This window comes from Empidonax traillii, unplaced genomic scaffold, assembly GCF_003031625.1.
Source record: "Empidonax traillii isolate 1590-97213 ecotype Southwest subspecies unplaced genomic scaffold, ASM303162v1 scaffold1123:size177737, whole genome shotgun sequence".
In the NCBI taxonomy this organism is placed as follows: domain Eukaryota; kingdom Metazoa; phylum Chordata; class Aves; order Passeriformes; family Tyrannidae; genus Empidonax; species Empidonax traillii.
The window spans coordinates 5,328-15,058 of record NW_020956316.1 but is presented as its reverse complement, the minus strand read 5'-3'; the positions used below and the strand labels follow the sequence as shown (position 1 = coordinate 15,058).

General features: G+C 57.6%; 2 protein-coding genes across 3 annotated transcripts in view; one reads left to right on the top strand and one right to left on the bottom strand.

The window, feature by feature from the left end:
• Positions 1-834: 834 nt before the first annotated feature.
• CDC26 (cell division cycle 26) lies at positions 835-2,134 on the bottom strand. 2 transcript variants are annotated; one of them, XM_027905121.1, is made up of 4 exons: positions 2,057-2,134; positions 1,858-2,015; positions 1,674-1,789; positions 835-1,016 (listed from the first exon to the last, which is right to left on the bottom strand). In XM_027905121.1, exons 2-4 carry the CDS (start codon positions 1,936-1,938, stop codon positions 875-877), a joined length of 339 nt encoding a protein of 112 aa, XP_027760922.1. In that variant the 5' UTR covers positions 1,939-2,015; positions 2,057-2,134; the 3' UTR covers positions 835-874. The 2 variants fall into 2 exon arrangements, with proteins under 2 accessions (XP_027760922.1, XP_027760923.1); XM_027905122.1 differs by lacking the exon at positions 835-1,016 and having other exon boundaries at positions 1,609-1,789; positions 2,057-2,075.
• Positions 2,135-2,278: 144 nt separating this feature from the next.
• Positions 2,279-9,731, top strand: part of PRPF4 (pre-mRNA processing factor 4) — an 11,126-nt gene continuing 3,673 nt past the window's right edge. The window contains exons 1-11 of the mRNA XM_027905104.1: positions 2,279-2,409; positions 3,024-3,201; positions 3,822-4,008; positions 4,524-4,611; positions 5,337-5,416; positions 5,664-5,757; positions 6,600-6,694; positions 6,983-7,041; positions 7,665-7,788; positions 8,780-8,869; positions 9,419-9,587. Coding sequence (XP_027760905.1) covers positions 2,359-2,409; positions 3,024-3,201; positions 3,822-4,008; positions 4,524-4,611; positions 5,337-5,416; positions 5,664-5,757; positions 6,600-6,694; positions 6,983-7,041; positions 7,665-7,788; positions 8,780-8,869; positions 9,419-9,587 — 1,215 coding nt within the window. The 5' untranslated portion in view covers positions 2,279-2,358. The remainder of the gene's footprint in view (positions 2,410-3,023; positions 3,202-3,821; positions 4,009-4,523; positions 4,612-5,336; positions 5,417-5,663; positions 5,758-6,599; positions 6,695-6,982; positions 7,042-7,664; positions 7,789-8,779; positions 8,870-9,418; positions 9,588-9,731) is intronic.

Sequence of the window (9,731 nt, the reverse complement as noted above, 5' to 3'; positions counted from 1 at the left end):
CTCTTTGTGAGGTAACTCGTCTGATGTTACTGTGAATATCAAGAATCCCCTGTATATAATTAACCAATAAACTAGATTGCATTTTACTGTGCTGGGGGGTGTGTTTTGGAGACAATCCTCAGTGGCCCCCTCAGAGGGAGCAGCAGGGCCCAGTGTCCCTGCTCAGGGGATGGGAATGAGGAGCAGAGTCCTCTGGGCCACCCCAACCCTGAGCAATTTGTCCTGGAACTGCTGGAATGGGAATGTGGGAAGTAACTGATGCTGAGTTTCTGTTTGCTCCAGCCCAGTCACACTTTGCAGGTGATGGAGAGAGGAGTTGGTGCCTCCCAGACCTGCCTTCCCTAGACAGGGAAGAATCCAGGACAGGGATTCAGGGAGGTGTAACACCCTCTTGAGGTGTTGCCCTCTCAGAGTTGGGCGCTGCTGGGAATGCCAGGACAGCAGAGAATCCCTGATCATTCCAGGTGGTGTCAGGCAGGAAAGGCAGCTCTGCTCCAGGCCAGGCTGTGGCTCTTCCCAGCTGGAAAACACACATTTAAGTTCTGTACACTTGGGGCACCTACAACACGTGAAGACTGAGTGTAACTAAAATCCAGTTTAGAGCACTGCCTGGGACACTGGGAGACCAGAACTGGAGCTGTGCTGGAAGATGGTAGAAAACAGCTCCCAAATTCCCTGTGGGAGTGCTGGTGCAGGTCCCAGGCCTGCAGGGAACAGTTTCCTAAACACCACCATCTGCTCAGATTTTATAATTTGGTTCCTTCAGGTCCCCTCACTCTGTGCCAGACCCCTCCCCTGTGGGGCTCTGCCCACAGTGTCACCTTCCAGAGCCCAGGCACTGATGGGGGCAAATCCAGGGATGTGCTGGAAGAAATCACCCTCCCTTTGGGCTTTGCATGGCACCATCCATAAGGAAATACTTGGTGACCTTTGGTCCAAGCAGCCCCGATCCTGGGGCTCCATTCCCAAGGTGACAAACCAGGGCAGCTGAGGTGACACAGAGGTGGAATGAGGAACTATAAAGGAAAAACTGCTTAGTCAGAAAACATGGGATATCATTCCATCATATGCACGTGCCCAGTGCAACATCCAGGTGTGCAGCCATTCCCTGCTCAGGGCCCAGCTGTGACGGGGACTGGGAAGCAGCTCTGGGACATGCCCAACAGACACAGGGGGTTCTTTCCTGGCTCCTCAGGAGAGGGCAGAGCAGCACCTGGAAGCAGAGCCTGAGCATCCAGAGCTGTGGCACCGCTGCCTTCAACCCAAAACACCCGTCAGACAATTCCCAGGTCCTTCCTCTCGGTGGGCAGGCCTGGAGATTCCCTTGCAACATCCCAGGGGCTGCTTTGGGATCAGCAAATCACCCGATCCCCGAGGATCCTCCCGCAGGGTTTTACCTCCAGGTGTTCCCATTTCCAGCTGTGTCTCACAATTAACACGATTTAACAACCGTGTGCTTGTTATGATGACTTTTTTTTTTTTTTAATAAAAAAGGACGTGTTTATTTAAAACAAAACACTGGGCCAACAGGGGCGTTCATGGGTGTGTTAACCGGACTTAAAAAAGCAAGGCAACCGAAAAGGGAGAGCGCCGAATGGGGAGGGCGAGGCGCTCAGAACTCGAAGGTGCCGAAGTGCGCGGCGCGCCCGCCGGCCTTGGGCTGCGGTTTGTACCCGATGCGCTCGTTGATGAGCTGCTCGCGGCTCTTGTGCTCCGTGCCCAGCGCCAGCGCCGCCGCCTCCTCCCCGCCCGCCGCCGCCTCGGCCTCGTCGCGCTGCTTCCTGCGGCCCTGCGGGGAACGGGCCGGTCAGGGCCGGGGGGGCGCGCCCGGGCAGCGCCGCGCCCGGCCCCGCGCACCTCCAGCTCCTTCCGCACGCTCTCGAACTCCTCGATGTCGTCCAGCTTCAGCTCCAGCCGCGTCGGCTTCCGACGGAGCATCGCGACCGGCGACAGCGGCACCGGGATGGGCACCGGGACCGGCCCGAGCGATCCCGCCCTCAGCGTTCCCGCCGCTCCTCCCGGCGTGCCCCGCGCGTGTCGTCCCGCCCCGCCACACCTCCCGGCGTGCCCCGCGCGTCCCGCCTTTAGCGGGCAATGCACCTCCCGGCGTGCCTCGCGTGTCCCGCGCTCTGCTCTCCCCGCCACACCTCCCGGCGTGCCCCGCGCGTCCCGCCCTTAACAGGCAATGCTCCTCCCGGCGTGCCCCGCGCTCGGCGCTCCCCGCCACACCTCCCGGCGGGCACCGCGCGACCCGGAAGTGCTCGTGAGGTGCGGGGCGCCGAGCGCGTCCCGTCCCATTCCCATCCCATTCCCGTTCTTTTCCCGTTTCCCGCTGCTGTTCCCGGTCCCGTTCCCGCCATGGCCGCCGCACGGGCACCGGCGGCGCGCGCCGGGGCCCGGCCCCCCGAGGTGGGTGTGTTCCCCGCGTGTGGCGGCGGCACCGCGGGAGGGCCCGCGCGGGGTTCGCGGAGCTGCCGGGGCCGTTCAAAAGGCCGGGGCCGGAGCGCTCACGCGTTTTCCGGCGCGTTTTCCCGAATCCTTTACTGTTTCCCGGGGGGTTGTGCCGCCCCTCGGCGGGGGAAGGAGCCGAGCACTGCTCGGCTTCACTCGCCTTCCTGGGGCTCGGGCTCAGCGGGAGGAGGAGAAGCCTCGTGTCCTAAAGCTTTTTCCAAAAAGTAAATCCCACAGAGCTTTAAACCCGAGGGCACGGCACAGCCTGATGGATGCAGTTTAACGTGGCATTATAGTTTTGCCCTCGGGACATAAGAAACCTCCCTGTCCGGTGGCTGCTCCATCCCTGGAAGTGTCTAAGGCCGTGTTGGAGCCACCTGGTCGAGTGGGAGGTGTCCCTGCTCCTGGCAGGGGTGGAATGAGATGAACTCTTAGCTCCCTCTCAGCCCAACCCAGTGTGTGATTCCATGAAAACCTATTCCAGGGCCCCTCCGTGTTTCACACCCCATTTTCCCTGGCACAGCCAGGCTGTTTGCTGTCCCTTTGTCCCCACATTGTTCCTGTCCCTGCAGCCTCCCAAGGCCAAGCCCGCCGAGGAGAGCGATGCCCCCCCTGCCAAGAGAGCCCCGATCTTCTATGGGAGCCTGGAGGAGAAGGAGAGGGAGAGACTGGCCAAGGGGGAGACCGGGCTGCTGGGCAAGGAGGGCATGAAGGCTGCCCTGGAGGCTGGGAACATCAACATCAGCAGTGGTGAGGATGGAAACACCCTTTGTTTTATTCCCTTCGTGACGTTTCCAAATGCCTGTTGTTATCCCTCCTGTTGGTGTGGGCACCACCTCAGAGCAGGGACAGGATGGGCACCTTGGACCTCCCCACGTGCCAGAGCCCTGGAGCAGCTGCCCAGGGAGGTGTGGAGTGTCCCTCCCTCTCTGGAGACATCCCAAACCCACCTGGATGTGTTCCTGTGTCACCTGCTCGGGGTGACCCTGCCTGGGCAGGAGGGTTGGGCTGTGTGGGCTCCAGAGGGCCCTTCCAACCAGAAACATCTGTGATCCAGTGACTCTGTGATCCTGTGATCCAGTGACCCTGTGATCCAGTGATTCTGTGATCCTGTATTCCCCTATGTCTCCCCTGTGCTCCCTGGTGTCTCCCCTGATCCCTGATATTTTCCCTGTGCTCCCTGGTGTCTCCTTGTGCATCCTGGTGCTTCCCTGTTCTCCCTGGTGTCCCCCATCTGCTACTTGGTGTCCCCCCGTGTGCTCCCTGATGGCTCCCCTGTGATTGTTATCCTGTGCTCCCTGGTGTTCCCCCTGATCCCTGGTGCCTCCCCACTGTCCCCCCCGTTCCCAGCAGTGTTTCCTGCGTGCCAGGGGAGGTGTTTGACCTGGAGGACCACCTGAGCGAGCGGCAGGCCGAGGTGCTGGCGGAGTTCGAGCGGCGGAAGCGCGCGCGGCAGATCAACGTGTCCACGGACGACGCCGAGGTCAAGGCCTGCCTGAGGGCCCTGGGAGAGCCCATCACCCTCTTTGGAGAGGGGCCTGCAGAGCGCAGGGAGAGGTGCTGTGTCTGCTGGAGGGGGGGGGACTCCGTGGCTGCCACATTCCTGGTGTTTTCCTGGGAGAGCTGAGGGTGTTCACCCCGGGCAGGAGAAGGCTCCAGGGAGACCCCTTCCAGTGCCTGAAGGGGCTCCAAGAGAGCTGGAGAGGGACTTTAAACAGCACGAGGGGGAATGGCTTCCCACTGCCAGAGGGCAGGGATAGATGGGATATTGAGTATTGGGAAGGAATTCTTCCCTAGGAGGGTGGGCAGGCCCTGGCACAGGTTGCCCAGAGAAGCTGTGGCTGCCCCATCCCTGGAAATGTCCAAGGCCAGGTTGGAGCAACCTGGGATGGTGGAAGGTGTCCCTGCCCATGGCAGGGGGTGAATGGGATGAGCTTTAAGATCCCTTCCAACCCAAACCAGTCTGTTACTCTGTTCTGAGAACCCCAAGGCAGAAGGAAGGTCTCACTGATGATTTGTCAGGTGAGCTGAGGAATCACTGACTAAATCCAACTTCTTGTGTTGCTTCCCAGGTTGAGAAACATCCTCTCAGTGGTTGGCACAGACGCGTTAAAGAAGACCAGGAAGGATGATGACAGGTCAAAAAAGTCCAAAGAAGAGGTGAGGGGGTCTCCTGTCCTCTCAGAGCTGAGGGAGAGATGGTATATCCAGGTCTCTGGTAGATCCAGGCCTCCTGGTTTTGGTCAGTGTGTGGATTCTCATGTCATCCCTTCAGGCTTTTCCTATGTTCTCCCTTTTAGCAGACCTGTGGCAATGTTTGGTCTCAGTGAGGAGCACCAAGTGTGGTTTGTACTCACAGGCCAAGTTCTGAGCTGCACTCAGTGTGCAAACCAGGAGAGGAGCTGTTTGGGCTTTCACTCACCATAGCAAGTTCTTTATTCTTGGTTGTCTTCACACTTGGGAGGAAAAAATATGTTCCTACTGCTGCATCTGTTTCTGCCTCTGATTCTTCTTTCTGTCTCTCTTCTGAGTCCATTTTTTCCTTACTATTTTTGAGCTGTGCTTTAAGAAATAATTCCTGCAGCTCTGGGCTCTCTCTGTACTGGCTGATGTGTAAAACAGGAGTTATGTGTCAGTAAATCCAGCCCAGTCAAGTGCTCAGCTGGAATGATCCTGACTGAAGTGGCAGCGTGTCAGGATCGGATCCATCGGACAGAGACTGTGGTTTATCTCTCTTAATCCCTTTTTCTGGGGCTTGTGCTGACGCTTTATGGCCTTAAAAAGAGGCCAGAGGCCAGCAGGGTTTGGGAGCAGGTGCTGTGAGGAGGCAGCTGAGGGCAATGAGTGGAGGAGCTTTGCCATCCCTTTTATTCCTGTTTTTACAGTATCAGCAAACCTGGTACCACGAGGGCCCACGGAGCCTGAAAACAGCCAGGCTGTGGCTGGCAAACTACTCCCTGCCCAGGTGAGAGGGAACTGCACAAATGAGGAGGGAGATGCAACCATTTGTCAGCTCCAGGTGCTGATCCCACTGTGGGTAGCACGGGAAAGCCAAGGAGTGGGGAGCACACACTGGGAAGCGAGTCCAGAGAGCCCAGAGCTTCAGCTCTCAGGGACTGATCCAGCATTAGCCCAGTTTGGGGGAGGAGGAGGAGGAGGGCAGGGAAGGGGGAAGCAGGGAAGGGGCTCATCCCTCCCCCTGCTGTTCCCAGGGCAGCGAAGCGGCTGGAGGAGGCCCGGCTGCTCAAGGAGATCCCCGAGGCCACCAGGACATCCCAGAGGCAGGAGCTGCACAAATCCCTGCGGGTAGGTCGGCACTGCCCCCCTGCTGTGATCCTCCAGAGAGCTCAGCAGGGCTTGAGCTGCCCCAGGTGCTGTCCCAGGTGCACCCTGGGCTCTGAACTGTCGGGAGGCTCCGCTTTCCCCTCTCCCTGTCCGTGTAAAGCACGCTCTGACTCCCGCACGGTGAGCCAGGGAGATGGATTTTGTCCCTGTGCGTGGCAGAGGGATCAGAGATGTCCCTGCCTTGCCTTGCCATGTGGCTGTGAAGCTAAAGGAATGTCCTCCTGGCTTTGGCTGGGTTTGGCTGGCTGGGAAGGGACATAAGACCCTGGAGATCACACCCAGCTCAGGATGGCTCCGGGGTGCCCTTTCCGAGCACACTAAGCCAGATTCCCGGCTTAACCAAGCAGAGGCTCAGGCACAGCATGTGCTGCCCCCCTAATCCTGTTTACTCCAGAGCCATCAGCTGCCAGAGGATTTGCTTCTCCCCTCCGTGCCCTGCACTGCCTGTCCATCTGTCTGGTTGGATTTCTTGGACAAGCTGTGGAAAGAGGCCAAACTCCAGGCAGTTCAGTGTCAGGGCTGCAGCTGCAGAGCTGTGGGGCTGTGGGGACAGGTACCGTGGGTGGCCCTGGGGAGCTGGGCTGAGCCCCCAGGCCGTGCTGGCTCCCCCAGGCCAGGCTGGCCCTGGCCCCCCCACTTGGAGCTGCAGTGGCTCCGAGGCAGCTCCTCCCTTGGACAGAGACTTTCCAGGGGCCTCTGCCTCCTCCTGCACATGTTTGGCTCCATCACCTCTGGCTTTGGCTGGGCCTTGCTCTGGGCTGGCTGTGCTCCAGTCACTGATTGCTGTATTTGTATTCTTACAGTCCCTCAATAACTTCTGCAGCCAGATCGGGGACGATCGCCCGCTGTCCTACTGCCACTTCAGCCCCAACTCCAAGCTCCTGGCCACGGCCTGCTGGTGAGATCTCTGTGGCAGCACTGCTTTAGGGGCTGGGTGAGCACAGCAGAGAAGGACGGGGATGTTCTTGGAGGCTTGGGAATTGTGAGAGCCCAGAAATGTTTTCGTTTCCTCTTCTGAGCTCTTGTCACTTCATTTTAGAGCTGAGCAGAGATTTCAGTCTGAGCCTGTTGGTTTCTGTGCTGGTTGCCCAAAGTGTGTTGCTGTTTCAGTCACTGCAGAACCCCCAGGGTGGCTTTGCAGCTCTGTTTGGTCTGTTCCTTGACATCCATTCCTTGTGTTCCACAGGAGTGGGCTGTGCAAGCTCTGGTCTGTGCCCGACTGCAACCTGGTTCACACCTTGCGAGGTACGAGCAGCCCTCCCTGGGGCTCTTGGCTTGGGGCTTTTGTTCCTCTCTGGGCTGAGCTCCCACACCTGAATCACTTTGTGACTCAAAATATCTGATTTTGGCAGATTTGTTTCCTACTGAGAGCATCACTGGGGCTTGGGAGCCTGGGAATGTGTCAGATAATCAGGAGGAGGATCTGGCCTTTAGCTCAGATCTCAGCCCTGAGTTTGCTGCTTCTGATGCTGAACAGTCCCTTGTTTGGTTTCAAAACCTGGGTTTGATTTCTGAGTTAAGAACACCAGCAGTTTTGGGCAGGTCACTTGACAGCAGTGAGGTCCTTTGGGCAGTGGCCCCAACTTGGGCTAAATACAAACGTGAGCACAAATCTCCTGATTCATATGTTGGATTTTCACTGCCCTTGGAGTGTTACAAACCTCAGTTTTATGCTCTGGCATGGGGTTCCTGGGAGTGCAGTTTAGCTGCTGGCAGGGCAGGTGTGACTGGGGGTTTCAGGGCCCTGAGGACACAGGGAAAGCGTTCACTGACTCCTGACTCCTCAGTAGCAAGGAAATGCTGCTTTTCTGAAGAACTGGCCAAGATCACGGGGCAGATTCTGAATTTTGGTTTCCCTTTGCCTTCAGGACACAGCACCAACGTGGGAGCAGTTGTGTTCCACCCCAAAGCCACCGTGTCCCTGGACAAGAAGGACGTCAGCCTGGCCTCGTGTGCTGCTGATGGCTCTGTCAAACTCTGGAACCTGGAAAGGTCAGAACCATTCCAGACAGGCACAGCTGTGCCTGGGGTTTATCTGTGTTCCTAAACATCAGACACCGACCATCCTCCTGCAAATGTGACCTCTTGTAGCCATCCCAGTGCCTCAATATGTGCCACCCTCTTCCCTGGGAAGAGAGATCACCCTGCTTAGGGAGTCAGGGCGAGGGAGATTGAAAGGAGTGGAGTCAGAATTGCTGCTGGGCCTTGGTGAACTGCTGTGGGGGGGTGGATGGAAGGCTTGGGGATGGTTTCGTTCTGACCTTTCATTCAGGATATTAAGAAATGAACTTTGGAGTGATTGGAGAGCACCAGGATTTGGAGAGGGACCGACCAAAAAGGCAGCCAGGAACAAAAGCTTCAGCCTGTGCTCAAGGGCAGAGGCTGTCCCTGCACAGTGTAGTCCTGGCAGATGGGCAGCATCTCTCTCAGGCTGTGAGGAGGAGACTGGTGGAGGTACTGAGCCCCAGCATCACCTGCAGAGCACCCAGGAAGGACAGGCAGCTCCCACATTCCCAGTTGTTTATCCTTGGCTGAAAAATCACCATTTCTAACAGCAGAAGTGCCCTGTGCAAAGGGACAGGGGGGTCATTGGCCTCATGTGACCACGTCTCTTAATTAACCAGTGGAAAGAAAGTTAACTGCAGTTTGGGATGTTCTGTGTGTTCTCAGCAAACTCCCAGCAGTTCAGGTAGTCTCTGGTTTGTTTCTGCACTTTCAGAGTGCTATTGACAAGGGGATTGTTAATTTTCAGGAACAATAATCACCGTCATTGTCCCAGGAGAGCTTTATAACCAACAGGAGTGGATAAGGAGTTCCACTCAGAGCTTTAGGAGTGGGACCCAAAGGCAGATACAGACTTTTTACGCCTCTGATGTTCATGTCTGGCTTGATTTGATCAGCACACCTTTTTTTGCCTCACAATGTGCTTGCAAAGGCCTGGCACCTGTGGCCAGTGCCCCAGGGGTTGTTGTGTGTGTTTCAGTGATGAGCCCATGGCAGACATCGAAGGACACAGCATGAGAGTGGCCCGTGTGATGTGGCACCCGTCGGGGAGGTTCCTGGGCACCACCTGGTACGGACTCTTGGGGATTTGCTTCCAGCATGACCATGGGCTGCCCCTCTGGTGGCCCAGTGGTGCCAGGGCTCGCCCACAGCAGAGCCTGGCACAGGCAGGGCTTGGCCATTCCTGACCACAGCTGGGCTTGTGGTGGTGTCAGTAACAGCAGGTCACGGGGGTTCCTCTCCCTGCCCCTGTGTGAGACACTGTTGGTGCCCAGCTGGAAATCAAATGCCCCCAGAATTAGTGAAATATCCTTTATTCTTCTTGGACATACATGGAGTCCAGAGGGAACGGCCTCGAGTTGTGCCAGGGGAGGTTTAGATTGGATATTGGGGAAAATTTCTTCAGGGAAAGAGTTGTCCAGCCCTGGCACAAACTACCCAGGGCAGTGGGGGAGTCACCACTGGAAGTGCTCCAAAACCATGGAGATGTGGCAGCTGGGGATGTGGGTTGGTGGTGAACACGGCAATGCTGGGGGAATGGTGGGACTTGATGATCTTGGAGGGCTTTTCCAACCTGAATGACTCCCTGATTTATCTGACAACTGCCTCGTTTCTGCAGCTACGACCACTCGTGGCGCCTGTGGGACCTGGAGGCCCAGGAGGAGATCCTGCACCAGGAGGGGCACAGCAAGGGGGTCTATGACATCGCCTTCCACACCGACGGCTCCCTCGCCGGCACCGGGTGGGTTGGCCTGGCACTGGGGCTGGCTGGGACGTGTTCCCAAGGGGTTGGTGCTGACCAGAGGTTTCTGCTGGAGGAATGGCTTCCCACTGCCAGAGGGCAGGGTTAGGTGGGATGTCATGGAGAAATTCTTCCCTGTGAGGGTGGTGGGGGGCTGGGATGGAATTCCCATGGCTGCCCCATCCCTGGA